Below are 19,032 nucleotides of genomic sequence, written 5' to 3'. Positions count from 1 at the left end.
CACCAAAAACCAGAATATCACTCAGATGAAAGTGTATTTTGAGATGTCCATTTTGTCTACAGTCTCAGGAGAGAAAACCCAATATAATGCTCACCAAATTCTCTCCAAAGCTAAGAGCAGAATAACGGTGCCAGCAAAAGCTGAACTAGGCTCAGCACTGCATCTCTGTGGCCATCCTGTACTGAGAAAACAATGAAAACTCTGCATGCGTCAGTGCTGTGCAAACATAATGGCTTGCTTGGAGTCAGTTTGGGGGTTGGAGGCATGGCACTGTATTAAGTACATTGTCATCCAGAAAAATTGTACAAGAAGAAAAATGTACTGTGAAGCTATTTCAATACCAGTATGTCATGGAACTGCTGTTGTGTTGTAGCTACCATCTGAAGCCTTTGAAGACTGTTTGACTGTTTTGTATTATGTCACTGAAGATAGTTCAAAGAGACTGTTTTTAGTGATGTGCTTTAGTGTCTCAGAGAGAAGAGTACTCCAAAATAGTGTGCAAACCAAAATATTCACAGAAGATGCCTCTTAGAGACACCTGGCCATAATGTTACCAAGAAAGGATGTATGGATTTAAAAATTATGTCCAGGAAGCTGTTGTGGGAGGGGCTGAGTGAAAGAAAATTATGTTGAAAGGTCGGTATGAGTATGCCGTAATCTTTTCCTGGCAGGATGCTAAAAAGAAGATAGAGAAAATTGAGAAAGTTCTTCAGGAATCTGAGACAGGCCGCGATTTGCGTTCCAGCCGTGATCTACTCAAGCAGCACAGACAGCTGGAAAATGAGACACATGAGCTGGCTGAGAAAATGAACTCTATTGTATCTCATGCAAGGAAAATGGCCACCAATCACTTTGACTCCCAGAGGATTCTGGATGAAACACAGAAATATCTTAAAAGGTGAGGTGTCACTCCCTTTTTGTCTCCACCCCGTGTGACATAGAACAATAAATGTTACATGTTATAGAAAATGTCTTTCAGTTGATTAGGTTTAACTTGTATTCCGGAAGAATTTCTTATCCCAGTTGTACCACAACTGTGCTTTGACCTGCACCTGCACAGCTGCCTGTTGACTCGCCTCAACCTTTATTACTGGACCTTGGTCCTTGCCTGCTGCACTCCTCCTCTAGTCCTTTGCTTATCCACAGGTTATCCACTACTTTCTAAGAGGTGCAGTGATCCAATGTTCAATAGTGACTAGCTCCTTAAAACATCACAGGACAAGCCTAGGACCTCAAAAGTTTAAATCACTTTTCCTCTGCTTACGTTTAGTGTTATTGTGTAAGTCTCCTTGCCAAAAGTAGCCTTGTGGAGCAGAATTTCTTGTTTGTGCAGCCAGCACTAACCACTGAAATTTAATTGCAAAGAAGTGTCCAATGTTTTGTAATCCTCACAGTGGTATCATAGCCGAATTCCCTTGGCAGAATCAGGATAAAGCTTTGTTTTAACATATATTTAATGGATGACCCCTAGGTTTGAGTCTTTGCAAGCACCTCTTGATGAGAGGCGGAAGTTGCTGGAAGCTGCAGTAGATCTCTATGAGTTCTACCATTATCGTGACATGGAACTGAACTGGATTAATGAGCGATTGCCTATTGCCCGTTCCACCAACTGTGGGAAGTCCTTGGATGTGGCTCAAAGCCTGTTGCAAAAACACAAGGTAACTCCTTTAATCAGGCGTGTTATAGCATGTTGGCACATTGCATTTCACCTCAGCCTGCAAACCAGCACCTGCACAGTTGTCCTTCACCTTCAGGAAGGCTGTTGCAAGCAAAATGTATTGCTCCGCTTTCAGTAAGTACGTTCCCTGATTCCAGCACTAACCCAGCTAAAATAGTTCCAGTGGGTTGAGACAGGTCAGCAATGTGGTGATGATTTTCAGAGCAAACATGAAATTCCTGTGGGAACTGCAAAATTTGTCATACTTATTCTGAGAAATTTTGTAGGTCTTCCCATTAGAAGTGGATAAAAAGCTAGTGTACCTCACACTAAGTAGAAAAAATGAGGTTTTTTGCTTTATGCTTGTCCTATTTTAGTTCTATGCTTACTGCTTCATTATACATGCAGTCTTGAGGTTTGTGCATGCTAGATTTTCTAGGAGAGCATATAACAGCCATTTAATGTTTATTTTAGTTCTGTACTGCTTGTAAAATGGTTTGAACAAGCCACAGTCAACATATTTATGAAGACAGGTTAACACTGATTTCTGGAGAGTTTGTTTCTTTGTAGCAGTTCCTTACAGACAGAGAGGCACCTCAGAGGGGCCGTGGACCACAGGTAACCCTGGCTTTTTCCGTATCTTGGTTGCAAGTTCCCTGAGAAAGGTTGTAAGACCAGTGCGGGGGCTTTAAGGAGCAGAGGTCTAACGATTTTCGTGGTACTGTTGACAATTCCCCCTTCTGGGACGGGCCAGCTGCGTGTTAAGGAGAAGGGGTAGGATCAGGCTAGAGCACCAGGCCGAGGACTGCGGTGAGTAATGCTGAGGGTGTAGGGAAGTTAAGGGATGTCTTCTGCCACCTTACAGACTCTTATCTCCTCCCTTGATGGCAGCACCAAGAGCAGAGCATTATACAAGCAGGGCTGAGACCAGTGGCTGAGGCTGTAGCTGTTGTAGAAACAGACAGTCTTTGTGTCCACTGGCCATGCTCTGCTCACTGTCACCAGCTGCCAGTTTTGCTTAGGACTAGGAGCACAGAGAATTCTTTCTCCTCACATGCCCTTCCTTTCTTCCTATTTTTTTTTTTAATCTCATTCCCAGGAACTGCAGGCAGAAGTGAATGCCCACAAACAGCAAGCCCAGCGGGTCCTAGATAAAGGAAAGACAATGGTTGTAGGCCAACACCCAGCAGCTCAGAAAATAAGTGAGAAATGTCAGGAGCTTGTAACTGCCTGGCAGGGCTTGGAGAAGGCCTGTGAGGAAAGAATGAAGCAGCTACAGCACTCAGTCGGCTTCCAGGAGGTACAAATTACAGCAAAGTGCTTATGCAGTAGTTTGTTCAGACAAACAAGAGGACCAAAGTTTTAAAGTGAATAACAAAACAGCTTTGATGGGACTGGCATTCACTTCAGTTGCTTGAGGCCACACTCATGAGAACAATGGAGGGCTGGGTTGCACAGCTGCAGCACCCAGTCCAGACCTGCTGCTCTAAGACTGTGTCCTTGGACTCTGTACCCATCCCTTATGGCTGTGTGTAGAATACACATTTCTTCTAGTAGTAGCTTCTTTCTCAGCATTTTCGTACAGCCTCAGGCTTTGACTTAAGCAATGCAACGGATCCTGAACTGACCCTTCTTACTGGAGAATTGACAAGGAAATCTGAAAAGAAGGGATCTCTTGTGCCATCCAATCTTTACCTGTTCCAGGCAATAAAACAATACGGAGAAACTGATAACACTCTTTCACTCTCAGAGTGAGTTAGGACTTTTGGCCCTGTTGTGTTCAATACTGGACCTTGATGTTTAGCCTGTTTAAAAAAAAAATTACATGCAAATATTTATCTCAATAATACAAATTTTCTGTCATCAGTGGGTCATGTAGGAGTGCAGTTATTCAGATAAAACATACAGTTTTGTAGACATAAACAGCATTCGCACACAGTTCACAGGCCCACCTGAAGTATGTTCCCTGGGGAATGTGATCATCTGGCTGTTATTTCCTCCATCTACTAAAACAGCTGTCCATATTATAGGCTTTATGAAGCCTGATTCTTATAGGTGATTTGAACTTCTCAGGAAGGAGAACTATCACACTGACATTACACAGTTAGCCCCTACCCTTAGCGAAGAAGGTACAGGAAGAATCAAGAAAGAATAGTGATGTGAAGAGAGAAAAGTGAGACAACATGAAACTTACTGCTAGAGCTTTGATGCCTGGAGAAGACCTTAGTTATCCTGCACTGAAGTCTTCCATCTGTAGCCTCTTTCGCCTTTGTATGATTTGACAGAACAGTGTGGAATAGTAGTTCTTGGGATTAAATGTTCTTTATTTGTTATTTAATAAAACATCACAGTAAATCTTACAGTGCACCCTCCATTTAGAATTTATTAGGTCAAAAAAATGACGTATTTTGAAAGTTGAGGTAAAAACTAATTTGCTTTCTCTTTAACTGATAGTTTTTAATGAATACTTCAGACCTGGAGGCTTGGATAGCAGAAAAACATCCACTTGTGACAAGCAAGGACTATGGTAAGGATGAAGATGGAACACTGAAACTCCTCAAGAAGCATAAGGTACTGCTCTGCTTAAATTCTGTATGCTGGCCTCATCTTCTGGTTTGTCTACGGTTATAAAATTCTCTTGTCTCATTGGTACTTAAGTGTCCAGTCATCTACAAGATATTTTGCATCGATGAACATGTGAATTGTCCGAGAGAAGAGATCAATGCAGCTTATTAATACAGTTGGAAAAAATGTAGTTTGGGGGGAAAAAGGAGAATCATGAATATTGCCATTTTATTTTTCTGAGGACAAAACTGACTATGATCTGATATCTTCTTTTCAGTCTCAACAGATAAATGCAGAAGCTTCCTTTTTTTCCTAAATCAAAGATACAGATAGAGTGTTATTCCAGGAATAGTTTTCTCTGCCTAATAATGCATCAGAAATTTCTAATTGTCTTTATTAACATAATTTATTTGAATTTATGTACACTTGTTTCAAAAAAATGTTGCTAGAAAATTATCTAAAATTGATCAAATCTTGGAAATGTCACAAGCTTCCAAAGTTTTCTCCTCTTTTAATGTTTCGATGACTACACCATAGGCTGGTGCGAAAGTTCCAGCCAGGTGTCTTGGACAACTGGCTCCTAATCCACTCTTTTCTCTGCCAGGCACTGGAGCATGAGATTGCCATTTACCAAAATTTGATGAAAGAACTGAATGAAAGTGCCCAAACTCTTTCTCTTGTGGGCTCCATCCAGTACGTTGAGGTTGATGCACCAAAGGAACAAGTTCATTCAAGACTCCAGGAGCTGCAGGAACTAGCAGCAGCAAGGTATAAACTAAAACTACCCCTTGGATCCTGGGTTTGATTCAAAGTCCACTGAAGTCAGTTACCTCACTGTAATTTAGATCCATTATCTCCTCTGTTTTCAGCTGTATTTGGGAAATTTGATTCTTTCTGTGTTAGAATTATGTGCATCTATGAGCTTTCCATTGTTGCTAAGCAAAAATTCTACATTTCATTCAAGGAGTTTTGCTGCATGTTAAGGATTTGAAGCCCCCAAATTTTCTCTTTACCCTTAATTGTCCTGCTGTAAAGTGACTTGAGATGCTGGATTCTGGCTTGCCTTTGTGGTATTTGGAATCTGCAGTCGAAAGAAAAATATGTTTTTAAAAGGTTTCCTCAATGTTGCTTGAAAATTACTTAATTCATTTCATAGCAGAAGGGAGACGGTTACAGTTACACTTATCTTTATGCCCTGTAGCTGTGCTAGGGTAGAAAGGGTTTTGTTCTTGAATGAGTCATTTACTTTTCATTTCACTTCCTATCTGTTATGATTACAGTAAGATGTTTACAACAGGACAGTTTGCTTGTACTTAGGGTTTTTAAACACTTCTGGTTTGTTTTCAGGAAGGAACAAATTTTTGAACAGTATAGATTTTTTCTCCACAAAAATTTTGCTCAGAAAAATAAAGGGGCTCTGCAAGTAGAATAACAAATGAATGAGTCTGAATACTAGAATAATTAAGCCTAGAGGAAATGCTGCTATTTTACCTTCTGTTTTTATTCTTATTTACAATTAAAAAAGTAAAAGCATCAATAGAAAATCTTGTGAATGAAAAGTCTGGAAAAAGAAATAATCTAGAAATATCAAAATGTTTGTGTGTGTTGAACACAGATAAGTTTTTTGTTCATTCATGCTTAATGTTAACCTGGGTCTCATGGTGCCTTATTGGTGCTCTGCTTTGTACCTCTGATCTGCATTCTCCTTGGCAGGCTGGACTTTCTCCACAGGCTGCAGGTCTTGTGATGAGCATTTGTGATTCAAACAGGGAAGCCAGGTTCATATTTCCTGGAATATTTGCCCAAAGGCCAGGCAGTGTTAACAGATGGAAAATTGATATTTTCTTTACTGTGGAAGGCCTGTAGCATGTCCGGCTGTATTATAAGGTACTCTGGATGATGAGAAATATGCAGCAGGTTGCAGCAATTTTGCTGAACGGGCAATAAGAGCAGAATTGCATAAAATGACTTTCATAGCATTTGCCTTCCTGGTGCACCATCCTCAGAAAGAGTTCCTTCTCATTTTCATAAGTACTACTTTAGAAAGACAGATCAGAACAGGTCTGGGAAAAAATGAAGGGTATACTCATGGGAAAAAAAAACAACAAACAGAACACAACCCCCCCCCAAAACTAGAGAGAGCGCTCAGGTAGGCACAGTGCTTTTCTGGGAAACTCAGACAATGAGTCTGACCTGGCTGACAGCTGTCATCCTAGAAACCTAATTTCCAGTCTTTAGATATAAAGTCAACTCTTTCAGTAAAGGGAATCAGTCTCGATGGTGAGCGATTTGGGGATTAATAGGGAGAAAGTTACTCATTGTCCTCCTCCTGCACTACCTTGGTCTAAATGTGTCATCTTGTCTCCTTCCCCAAACAGAGGGAAGAAGCTGGATGAGACTCTTGTCTTGCATGAGTTTCTACGAGAGTATGAAGATCTACAAGACTGGATCACTCAGCAGAAACAAACAGCCAGCTCTGAAGACTATGGAAATGATTATGAACACGTCTTGGTAAGTTTTTGAGTAACAGATCAAAAATCAACCAAACTGTATGTAGTGAGACTGTAAAAAGATTCTAAGGTTGTCCTTGAAAACTTATAAGACAGAGTAAGAAATAAGTGTAAGTAACTGGGAGGCGGGAAGAGAAAAGGGTGAAAAGTGGGTGGAAAGGATTGCTTTGGTGTGATAGGCAGGCAGCATTGCCTAACGCTTACATCCTGTTACCATGGGGGCTGAGCTGCGTGAAACAGTTGTGTACTAAAATGTCTACACCTTCAGAAAGCAACTCCTTTCTGTTTTTAATAATATTTTCAGTGTGGTGTCCATTAAGGATTTTTTTCATCACAAATGCTGATGTATGGACATCTACAGCTATACCTCTTCAGGTGGCACAGAAACTAATCTAATGTCAGCCCATTAGAAATCAATAGCCATTCAGAATCCTCATTTTTATAATTTATTTCAAAATATCTTGTGTCCTAAATCTTAAAGTCAGACTATGTTATCCAGCTATAGTACTGAATACACATTCGCATTCATGAAGTGAAAACAAATCATTTAATAATTGAAATTCACTGTACATTGAATGCTTGTTTCTGTCCCTGGTAATAACGTTCCTGCCTCCCATCTGCATCACGAACCTCATGTTTTGCTAATAGTTTGTAGCTCCTCGTGGTCTTTGGAGGTAAAATCCAATCATTCTCTGCAGTTTCTCCATCTTCAAATATCATCAGCTTATCACCTGTCTTTTGGCTGTACTCTGATAGTTGAGCAGGCATGTTTGGAAAAGAGAGCACTCAAAATGCCTTTTTTGATATTGTCGTTTTTCCTTCAAAAGCAACTTTGTGCCAAATATGACACGTTCCGACACCAGCTGGAAGCAGCTAGGAAAAGAGTTGTGGCTTGCCAGCAGCTAGCAGACAACTTGCTGAACTGTGGGCATTCTGAGTCCCGGGAAATTCATCAGAAGCAGAAAGAGCTAAGGTAGGAGATGTGTGTTAGCTCTGTAATGCTTTGTCCTTTCAATCCACTCTTGAGGAGCAGGAAATAAGAAGGAATGCGAAAAGGGTAAGGCATGTCCTCCCAATTTTCGAATTGCAAAATAAGTGGTTCGCAAAGTGGTACAGAGCTGCTGCCATGCCTCATTTAAAAATGGACTACTGTAATACAGACATTACCTGCTTGCTGATTTGGCTTCTTGTAAATTGCCTCAGAGGTGCTATATGAGTAAGGAATGAGTGAACTTCCTTTGCCCTTTGAAACAGGGTCACGTAACTGCAAGGCTAGGAGCTTAGCTGCTTCTTTATTGCTTCTGATTTTTGAGTTTGAATCCCATGACTGCTCTGCAGAACAACATTAAGATGTTCTGAGCTTCTTATGTCTGGCATTGGTCCAAACTGGCCCAAAAGAGAAGCATGATGGAATAGTAGGGTGTGACTCAGTCCTCCAAATCCTGCATATAAAACCTGAAAAGCTATTTAAGTGCCTGGAGCAGACAGAATAGGGCGATAAACATGCTGCCCCTTGGAGAATCAGTCCAACAGAATTTAATGGCAGGGAAGAAAGACAAATTAAGAGGATGTCTTGTTTTCAGTCTTGCTTCAGACTGTTAATCTCCTTTACTCCTAGTTTAAATGTTTTACATGGCTCTTTTCCTCATCATTCCTTGTAGGAACTCCTGGGAGGCACTGCTGGAAATTACCAGGTTACGAGGTGAGCAGCTGAGAGATGCTGAGGCGATTCACAAGTGTTACCAAGATCTGACAGATGCTTTGGCCCATATTGAGGTAAGAAAATAATGGGAAAGTCTCATATAATGCAAACTTCATTTCAGCTTAATTTGTGGGGTGTTATGATTCTCAGCGTGTTTACTGCTGACTTAAAAAAAAATTTCAGGAAGGAACCTGTGTGATTACTCCAAGCGTTAAAAAAAAAAAAAGAAAAATCCTGGGTAATCCTTACATGCCTGACTGGTCACCTCATGAGAACCATTAGTGAAACCAGGTACAGCTAGAGTTGCTGATCTGTGAGATAAGCTGAAAAGACCAGGATTTAAACTAAGTTGTTTCACAGTGCAATGCAGATAGTAATAGTGTTTGCAGCCATCAGGCCAAAGAAACTGTTTACCGCCTCACTGTGGTGGTTCTTTGTACACCATTGTAGCTTTACGTGCTGAAGAAAGAACTGTCTGGTGAAAAGGCGTTTGTCTGGATTACAGTGACCATTAGCCTGGAAGGTTGTCAGGCGATGATATGACCTGACGTGAAAAGCTGGATCAAAAATCTTTTCCTCTTATTTTGGTGCCCAGTACTGGCAATAATTTCAAACCATCCCAGTGTGAAAACTGGGGGGAGAAGTCCCAGTTAAAATCTTCAGCCTCTTGTTTTATCTGAGCATACTGAAGCATTTCACAGAGAAACCACATCCTTGCTGTAATGAAAGGTGTGGTTTCCCTAAAGCAGATGTGTACAGGAGGTGGCCATCCAACAGAGCTTCCACTGTCTGCAAAGCAACACGTCTTTGTTAGGCTATGCGCAGTAGACTTTCTACTTGCTTGTGCTGGCAGAGGCTGCCCTATTTGACTCTGTTATTCCTGTTTTCTTTCCCTGTTGTGAATGGAAAATCAAATGTCACTATATTTCATCATGCACCAGCTGGCGTTTTCAGAACCTGGTGCATATTTTACTTCAGTGAAGAAGTAGTTACTTCTGTGGCAGTGACAAGTGAAAGTTCAGAAATATTTCACAGACCAGCTGTTGGTTTATCCCCATTCTGAGTTTAGTCCAGGCAACGGATACACACTTCTTGCATGGCATCTTGTTAATAAACTGGGAGAGCAATTCGGTCATCATGCCCATCCCTTCCTATGTACCCTGGTCAGATGTCTACCAAGGAAAGCCTTTTCTCATAGGAGCATAGTACTAGAAGATCTTGCTTAAGTCACCTACTCCAGTGCCATCATAGCATGGGCAAACACAACATGCATCTCCTTTTACAGCACCTTACCAGGATGCGTTGTTGGTACTCCATACCAGCCTGTGAATATGTTACAGAAATGTTCTTCTAATTTTCATGTAAACTGAGCCTGGAGCAAGTGTCTAATAATTTTATTCTAGCAACAGTTGTCCTCCAGCTGAAATGCCTTTTCATTTTGCTTGCTGTGTTCCCAATGCATGTCTGTGTAACAACTAAACCCCCTCAGAATCTTTGTTGAGCTAAATACTAAGTCTCTTTTTCTGTGATGGTCTCCGTTTCTCTCGCCTTTACAGTAATCTTTCCTAAGCATGTATAACTAAACTTTTATCTAAAGGTGATTCACAGATAGACCACCTAAAGAATGGCCTGAACCTGTTGGCTGTTAATGCTACTTCAGGAATTCACTGTATGTCACTGCAGTAGCTATTCAATATTGATTCCCAACACAAAGCCTGTAAGACATTCTCCTGTATTGTTGGATTAAGGAAAGACTTGAACCTTCATCCCTCACAGTCCAGTTGGATAGTTTAATCACTATACTTACAAGTGCGTTACTAGGACAGATGTACCAGGGCAGATTTTTCCAGCTTCATTTTACCTATCATAGTTGAATAACCCAGGATGTCCTTAACTGTGCAGTATGAGTTGCACTACACAAAATGACTAAAGTAGGCTTGTAGTGTATTATGCTTGGAAACAGAAAGTAAAGCTTTCTCTGATTTCTTCCTTCTAGGAGAAGTCCAAAAGTATTCCAGATGATGTTGCTAAGGACATGAGAGGTGTGCAAACCCAGCTCCGGAACCATGTAGCCTTGGAGCATGAGCTCTCTGGGAATGAGCAGCAGGTAATGAAAGTCATTTGTGGTCTGTAATGTGTAGCCAAAATTCAAGTTTCCAAGACAATCATAGTAATAATTTACTATTGTGAACCAAATTATTACAGGCTCTCTATCAGAGCCTGGAAATCTCTAAAGATCTTCCTTAGTCTTCTGCTTTTTTAATATGTTCAAGGTCAGATCGCAGTGATAAAGTAGGTCATTTGAAACCTTACATATAAGGGACATATTATTATGAGCGCTGAGCATTGAAGTGATTCACAGGGATATTTTTGATCACTGTGTGAAATGTATGATTATGCCAGGCTTTATGATGTGTTTACCACCTTATTCAAAGTGTTCCAGGTGATTACAAGGAAAAATCCAGAATCTGTTCTGTGTGCAGAGAAACTGAATATTCATTGAACACAAAATGCATTGACTGAATTGATTGACTATAGAGGACTAGAGAAGGAAGGATGGGGAAGTAGTCTGGAATTTTCAACAAGTTTAGAGGGGTAGGAATTGGACTGTGAGAAAGAAGGACAGGGCTCATTATACAAACTTGTGAACAGTTCCAGCTCATGAGAACAGCTTACTTCTAGATAGGAGATTTACTTAGCTTCTATTAGACCAATAAAACTAGCATGAGTTTTTTCTTCATCCCTTTATGTAGTAAATGTAATGGTATAGTTAACACAGCGTGTCTTATATTGAGATTACTGAAGTAGTTATCCCAGTATTACTTACCAGTGGCCACATGTCTTGGCCTTGTGGCAGATAACACTAGAATGGATCCCACCACAGCTGCTTGTTACTTTTAAAGGAAAAATAGCATTGAGATACCATTGAAGAGAATGTAGTCACAGTTAATCTATATGATCAGTGGGGAAAACAAGGTGTGGTTAGCTATTATTTGCATTACTCATGTAATAAATGGTATAGTAAAAAGAAGAAATAAAATCTGCCTCCCTGTTTGAAAAATCACTGTTGCGATGAGCCTTAGCAAACACTGGATGTCACTGTTATTCCATAGAACTGAAATTAAGGAAGCTTTTGTTCAGCATGAGAATTTTAGGTCAGAGAACATTGCTTGAATTGTAGTTTCATGTACAATTAACATAGCTCTTATCATAACTTTTCTGATATTAGCTGGATCTCTATGATTCTCTCTTTGCTACACTCTTCTTTCATCCCTGTGTAAGCTGCAGGAGCTGATCCACTCTGCGGATCATGTGCTGACCCATTGCTCAAAGAAGCAGGTGGAAGACCTGAAAGCAAAGCAGCAGGCTATAATGACCAGCTGGAAGGCCCTGAAGTCTAAAGTGGAACTGCGCAAGAAACTTCTGGAACAAGCATACAAGCTTTACCAGTTTCAAGCACGTGTAAGCATTTTTACCTTCCATCCATTGGGACACAGGGGAAAGCTGCCTTCAGTGTGTGTGAATCATAGGTGTACTTCCAAGCTGCAAAGCTTGATGTAAAAGGCTGCGGGTGCTATCTGTGTTATTAATCAAGTATTTAAGTGCTTGTAGCTATTTAGAAAGGTGTCAGAGGTTAAGGATCTCCTACCTTTTGTATGAAGGAAAGCTTGCATCCAACCATGTATGGGATAATTGGTAGCTGTCAGAAATGGTCATTACTTTGCAGAAGTAGCAGTAGTCTTTTCAAAGACTCTGCAATTCCCATGGAGTAAGAGTGATAAAAATAGGTGTTAGACTCCCATCTGTAATGGCTAAAAGGTTTTTTTTGCTCTCTCAGGGCGTGCAGTAACCCTCAGTTAACTTAATTCATAGAATGTATCAAATACAACTGGTCTTTGCAGTATGCTCTCAAGTTGCTTAAACACAGTGACATGCATATCTCAGTAGAATATCATAATCTGCAATGCACAGTAGCTTTATCTCTGAAGAACTCAGTAGGTCACTGAGCTATGATTTGCCACAGAATACTTTGTGAATGTCAGTAGTCTCAGTAAAGGCACTTGAGCTACACCACTGGAAATTAGTAGATTATGCTGCAAGTACTGCAGTAGCAGGTACTAAAACAGCAAGGGTGCTCCCTTTTATCATGAAGAAAGTTGGTAATGTAGATTTCTAGAATACCTTTACATTCTTTGTATTCTTGAACTGTTGCGGGTGTAACTTCAGTGTCAATTAAAGATACCTCTGGTAGTTCACATTCTGTTTCCATGTTTGCTGTGAGGTAGAGAATATCCAGGGTATGCTCACCTGGAAAAAAACATCCCACAAGCTTGTCGTAAGGTTGTGAGCTGAGATCAAGACCACAATAAAGTGTACATGATGCTTTTGTGTCAGCATGAGAGGTTTCTGCATATTATGCTAATCTACTTTAAGTCTCTTAAATGTGTTCAAACCAGCATTACCTGTCATATTTAATCCAAAAATATATTGCACAGTTAGAGATAAAGGATGCTTATGGCACTCCTTTTTTTTTTTTGAGGGTTTTTTTAGTTTGGTTTTTAGCTGTTAATAATCCATTATCTTGTGCAGAACTGTTGATGGGGAAATAAAATGAATTAAAATTTGACAAGGAAAATTAGAGTGGCTCTACTGATGTAGGTGAAAGATTCATTTGTCCACTGTATTTCTGACAGTATCTACGAGTGATGATAAGAACAAGGCAAACTTCTAGTATGTATTCTTCTAACATATATTAGATTCTTGAAGTCTTCAGCTTGGGAGCATCTTCATCAGGAGATGGATCTTGATGGCTTTATCCATTAAAATATAGTTACTGAGAGTTCCCTTTGTTATTAATTTGTTTCATAACTTACGTCATAAATTTAGTACTGACTTCAGATAGAAAATGTCCTGTTGGTGTGGGTGCTTCTTTCTTTTTATTGCTGGAACCATCCAAGATACCTCTGGTTTGAATTTTGTCTGAAATCTGTGATGCATCTTGTGATCTGAATGGCAAATCTATGCCCATTTCATACTCTGGCAGTATGTCCTTTCATCTGCTTTGGTAAATTTACAAGCAATTAACACCTTAAAAAGATACAAAACTGTCAGTGCTTAACAGAGGGCTACACAGTCATTAAGGCACTTTCTTAGCATCATAAAACAAAATGACAAAGCCAGATGACTGTATTCTCAGTGACATGCCTAGATGGGATTATACGTTCGGCATCTCCCTGTCTCTTTGATGTCAGTCTGCTGGCAAGAAGTATTCCTGCTCCTCTCAATTTTCACCTCCTTTCCTGATAATAATTCCTGAAGAAGTGAAAAGCTGGGTCTGCAAGTTCGGTAAGCTCATGTTTCTGCCCAGATGGGACAAGATGGAATTGTACGGACAAATCTAGTGACTGTAAGAATCTCAGTAGCTTTAAGGTAGGTTAGAGCAGCTTTGCTGCAGAACATCCCCCAAATTGCTGAGTGCAAAGAGAAAACTTTGCTCCCTTTCCTCTTTCAGCCGTGCCAAGAGGTCCACAAACTTAATGTTAGTCACAGCTGTTCAGTGTACTTTTTTCATTAGTATTGTTTATATGCAGTCCGTGGGGCTTTTTCGTTATGAAATTGTACACAGATTAAGAAGTGAAACAAAAACAAATCAGCCTTTCGATGACATGAGAATTCTGCACAACCATCTAGCGTATTTCCTTGCATCCCATGAAGTTTGATTTTAGTGTGATTAAATATCACAGCTGGCCTTAATTGACAACTCACAGTAACAGCAGAGGGCTCCAAATATTCCAAGAAATTCTGTCAAGGAAGAGGAATTTGTACATAGGCTTAAAGTATTTCTGAATGATCTGAGGTTCTTGTTCTGAAGTTTGTGCTAGGATCTGCATGGTCTCAATCAGGCTGTGCTTGGGAGTTTCCTGAAGCCTACTCTATCCTTAAATGTTGCTGGCAGCGGCAGTCCGGTAACTTCTTACTGGCTCTTGTTCCATTGCATTAAATATCCTGAGATTTATGGATTTTTTCCTAATGCTTAGTTTAAAATCTCGGAGAGTCTTAGACATTCGCAGTTCCAAGTGCAATGTCAGTGTCTACAGTGACATCCAGCTGTGTGTGAATTAGTTCTGCAAATCAAAATGACGCCAACACTTATGCACTATGTGGGCCCCTTTAAAAGGATCACAGTCGTTTTAAAGAGTCATTTAGTAGCTGTGTTCACTGGCCTTAAGAAAAGAGTATATTTGCTTTAAAGCCTAAACTCTTAGGACCCCAAATTTGCCTATTTCAATTTTGTGGTGCTTTTCTGAAAATATTTTTTCCTGGCTGGATGGTTCACAAGTCATTTTTGAGCTGTACAAAATTTTGATGATAGGAATAAAAATCCATGCGTAAAATGGAACAGGCAAGAAGCTATTTCCATTACATAGTTTCCTTCAGTGGAAAAGCCAGCAGCCATTCACAAGAGAAAATTTTTAGTTCTCTGCAGTAAAGGAGCATTTTTCTTCAGTACTTACTATGCATAACAGTCCTTCAAAATACACAAAAACTAGAAGACCGTTTACCACCTCAGAATTGAATCAACTAATCCAAACACAATTAAACTAAAAGAAAACTTAATTATCCCATATAATCCCTAGTACAGTCCCTTGCAGTCCTATTTTTTACCATCTGACATGTAAAAGCAAAACACCTCTTACAGATTCGGTTGAGGTGTCTAAAGTAAGTGGATTGGTGAAGGTGCAGAATCAGACATACAGAAAATGCTAAATTCTTTTTACTTGCACAAGTTTCTTCAGTCACAGTCAGAAAATAATTATCAGAGATTTGTTTTAGAATTTTCTTGCTCATAACTTCCTCAGCTGAATGCTTCAGACATTTTAAGATATTGTATATATGTTTATTGGTTTATCAGATTTTGAAAGTAAACTAGCATTATGTCCTTGTTCCTTCCAGAACTGTGTTTTTGTGCTAATCTGTCATATAGTTGCACAAATCAAGAGCTAAATCTGCATACCTCATAATCACAGAATCACAGAATAGTAGGGGTTAGAAGGGACCTCTGTGGGTCATCTAGTCCAACCCTCCTGCCGAAGCAGGGTCACCTACAGTAGGCTGCACAGGACCTTGTCCAGGCAGGTCTTGAATATCTCCAGAGAAGGAGACTCCACAACCTCCCTGGGCAGCCTGTTCCAGTGCTCCGTCACCCTCAGAGGGAAGAAGTTCTTCCTCATGTTCAGACGGAACTTCCTGTGCTTCAGTTTGTGCCCCTTGCCCCTTGTCCTGTTGCTGAACACCACTGAAAAGAGTTTGGCCCCATCCTCCTGACACCACCCACCCTTAAGATATTTATAAGCATATATTAGGTCCCCTCTCAGCCTTCTCTTCTTCAGGCTGAACAAGCCCAGCTCCCTCAGCCTCTCCTCGTAGGAGAGATGTTCCAGTCCCCTCACCATCCTTGTAGCCCTCCGCTGGACTCTCTCCAGTAGCTCCTCATCTTTCTTGAACTGGAGTGCCCAGAACTGGACAGAGTACTCCAGATGAGGCCTCACCAGGGCAGCGTAGAGGGGAAGGAGAACCTCCCTCAACTTGCTGGACACACTCTTCTTGATGCACCCCAGGATCCCATTGGCTTTCTTGGCAGCCAGGGCACACTGCTGGCTCATGGTTAACCTGTCGTCCACCAGCACTCCCAGGTCCCTCTCCGCAGAGCTGCTCTCCAGCAGGTCCACCCCAAGCCTGTACTGATGCATGGGGTTGTTCCTCCCCAGGTGCAGGACCCTACATTTGCCTTTGTTGAACCTCACCAGGTTCCTCTCTGCCCAACTTTCCAGCCTATCCAGGTCACGCTGAATGGCAGCACAGCCTTCTGGTGTATCTACCACTCCTCCCAGTTTTGTGTCATCAGCAAACTTGCTGAGGGTACATTCCAACTCTTCATCCAGGTCATTGATGAAGAAGTTAAACAAGGCTGGGCCCAGTACTGACCCCTGGGGGACACCACTAGTTACCAGCCTCCAACTAGACTCAGTGCCGTTGATGACAACCCTCTGAGTTCTGCCATTCAGCCAGTTCTCAATCCACCGACCACTCATCCAGCCCATACTTCCTGAGCTTCCCTAGGAGGATATCATGGGAGACTGTGTCGAAAGCCTTGCTGAAGTCTAGGTAGACAACATCCATGGCTCTCCCTTCGTCTACCCAGCCAGTGATGTCATCGTAGAAAGCTATTAGATTTGTTAGGCATGATTTCCCCTTGGTGAATCCATGCTGACTACTCCTGATAACCTTCTTTTCCTCCACTTGCTTGATGATGGCCTCCAGGATAAGCTGCTCCATCACCTTTCCAGGGATGGAGGTGAGGCTGACCGGCCTGTAGTTCCCTGGGTCCTCCTTCTTGCCCTTTTTGAAGATTGGGGTGACATTGGCCTTTCTCCAGTCCTCGGGCACCTCTCCTGTCCCCCAGGACCACTCAAAGATAATGGAGAGTGGATCAGCAATGACATCCGCCAGCTCCCCCAGCACTTGTGGGTGCATTCCATCGGGGCCCATGGATTTGTGGGTGTCCAGATCACTTAAGCTATCCCTCACACAGTCCTCCTCGACCAAGGGAAAGTCATCCTCTCTGTAGGCTTCTTCTCTTACCTCTGGGGCCTGGGATTCCTGAGGGCCAGTCTTGGCACTGAAGACTGAAGCAAAGAAAGCATTCAGTAGTTCTGCCTTCTCCTCATCCTCCGTCATCAGGACACCCGCCTCATTCAGCAGCAGCCCCACATTGTCCCTAGCCTTCCTTTTGCTGCTGATGTAGTTGAAGAAGCCCTTCTTGTTGTTTTTGACATCCCTTGCCAGCTTCAATTCCAGGTGGGCCTTGGCCTTCCTCATCCCATCCCTGCATGCTCTGACCACATTCCTGTACTCTTCCCAAGTGGCCTGCCCCTCTTTCCACATTCCATGGACCTTTCTCTTCCACCTGATCTCCGCTAAGAAGCTACTTGTTTAACCATGCAGGTCTCCTGCCTTTCTGCCCTGTGATTTGCCTTTTTTCCACCTCTATTAGAGTGAGTGCATTTGTTTTTTATCTGAAAATCCTCACCCTCATTTTAGAATATATGTACAACTGAAGTTTTGAATAGACTTGTATTAGCCAAAGCAAAGTTATAGAAAAATAGGGTGATACTGGTTTATCCTCTGTGAAGGACGAACACCAGAAAACACCTAAGGAGTGATGGACTAAAGGGCAATGTATTATGTCATCTTGTCATTGATGTGATATGACACAGTTTGATTATAATATTACAAAACATGTATGATTTAACACAGTATGTAGAAATTCCTGCAGTCATGTTAGCCACCCTTGTTAAAATTAACAGATGTACTGTAAGCCGTAATTAAATATTTTCTTTGTTATCTGTGATTTTATTACCTATTATTCACTTAAAGTTGAACAGTCAGCGTATGATTTTCCTGCCTGATAGCCCAAGCTTGGGCCCTAATTCAGCTTTCCCATTTTCTTGGATTCCAGGTGTGGGACTATTTCTCATGGACAGCAGAAATAATAAGGGAAATGAGAGCCAAGGAGACCATTCGGGACATATCTACTAGCAGCCTGAGACTTACCCAGCATCAACAGCTACTGGCAGAGATTGAAGCACGAGAAGAGAAGTATAATCGTGTTGTACAGCTAGGACAGTCACTCTTGCAAGATGAGAAAAAAGGATCAAAAGAGGTAATAGAAACTCATTTCAGTCACACACATTCAGCTACTCAATACCAGTGTAACTATCATGCTATAGTATAGCACACTGTAAGCATGCAAATATGTGTGTACACCCACACATTATCCATATGCATGACCTACATTTGCCTCAGTGTGTTACCTAGCTTGGGCACAAAAGCATCTGTTCCATTTCCTACCTCAGCAGCAGACAAGTGCTGGCATCTCCTCAGGGCTCACTGCAGCAAAGCTGGGCTTATTTGAGAAGTTTACTGTGTTCTGAGCAATGGAGATGATTCTACCCACTTCCCAAACTGGGTTTTCACACAAATACTATTCTTCACATTGAAGTGCTATGTCCATACCAGATGAAGCTGGAAAAAAACCCTGTCAACCAAAGAATTAAAACACTCAAACATATGAGAGAGTTTAAATTGAAACATTTTCTGTAGTGATGAATTATGCTGGTACATTGAACCCCCCAGAAATGAAAGATGGAAATCAAAATGTCAGTTTACTCAAGACAAATACCTTCTAAGATTCTCACAGCATTATTTTTTTTTCCAGTGTCTCTTGAGTATCTTCAGAAAACTGCAGTTTGTGCAGCTTACTCTCCCATCTGACCAAGCTATTTCCTGAAAATATGTTGCATATTGCAATGTATTAATACAGTAATTAGAAACTGACTGTAAAGTCCTTTCCCTGTAGAAAAATATAGGAAAAAATCATTTATAGAAGGCCTGTATATATACAGAGTTTGGAAGGTGAAATTACATGAAGTCTAACATTGAGACATGTCTTCACCTATTAGGAGAATATGCTATGTTGATAACTTCTTTAAGTGTCTGTCCTATCCCAATTTGAAGTGCTATAACTGCACATGACT

General features: G+C 41.1%; 1 protein-coding gene across 5 annotated transcripts in view; it reads left to right on the top strand.

Annotated features, from left to right (window-relative positions):
* Positions 1 to 19,032, top strand: part of SPTBN5 (spectrin beta, non-erythrocytic 5) — a 102,932-nt gene that overhangs the window by 27,716 nt on the left and 56,184 nt on the right. For 4 of the 5 annotated variants that reach the window (XM_075425324.1, XM_075425320.1, XM_075425321.1 and 1 more), the window contains exons 23-33: positions 672 to 898; positions 1,472 to 1,658; positions 2,757 to 2,957; positions 4,112 to 4,228; positions 4,827 to 4,990; positions 6,601 to 6,733; positions 7,560 to 7,705; positions 8,394 to 8,508; positions 10,431 to 10,541; positions 11,717 to 11,896; positions 17,955 to 18,158. In XM_075425324.1, coding sequence (XP_075281439.1) covers positions 672 to 898; positions 1,472 to 1,658; positions 2,757 to 2,957; positions 4,112 to 4,228; positions 4,827 to 4,990; positions 6,601 to 6,733; positions 7,560 to 7,705; positions 8,394 to 8,508; positions 10,431 to 10,541; positions 11,717 to 11,896; positions 17,955 to 18,158 — 1,785 coding nt within the window. The remainder of the gene's footprint in view (positions 1 to 671; positions 899 to 1,471; positions 1,659 to 2,756; positions 2,958 to 4,111; positions 4,229 to 4,826; positions 4,991 to 6,600; positions 6,734 to 7,559; positions 7,706 to 8,393; positions 8,509 to 10,430; positions 10,542 to 11,716; positions 11,897 to 17,954; positions 18,159 to 19,032) is intronic. The other variant, XM_075425323.1, reaches the window with a different exon arrangement.

The sequence above is a fragment of the Opisthocomus hoazin genome, chromosome 7, assembly GCF_030867145.1.
Source record: "Opisthocomus hoazin isolate bOpiHoa1 chromosome 7, bOpiHoa1.hap1, whole genome shotgun sequence".
Classification (NCBI taxonomy): Eukaryota; Metazoa; Chordata; class Aves; order Opisthocomiformes; family Opisthocomidae; genus Opisthocomus; species Opisthocomus hoazin.
This window is presented reverse-complemented; position numbering and strand designations above follow the sequence as displayed.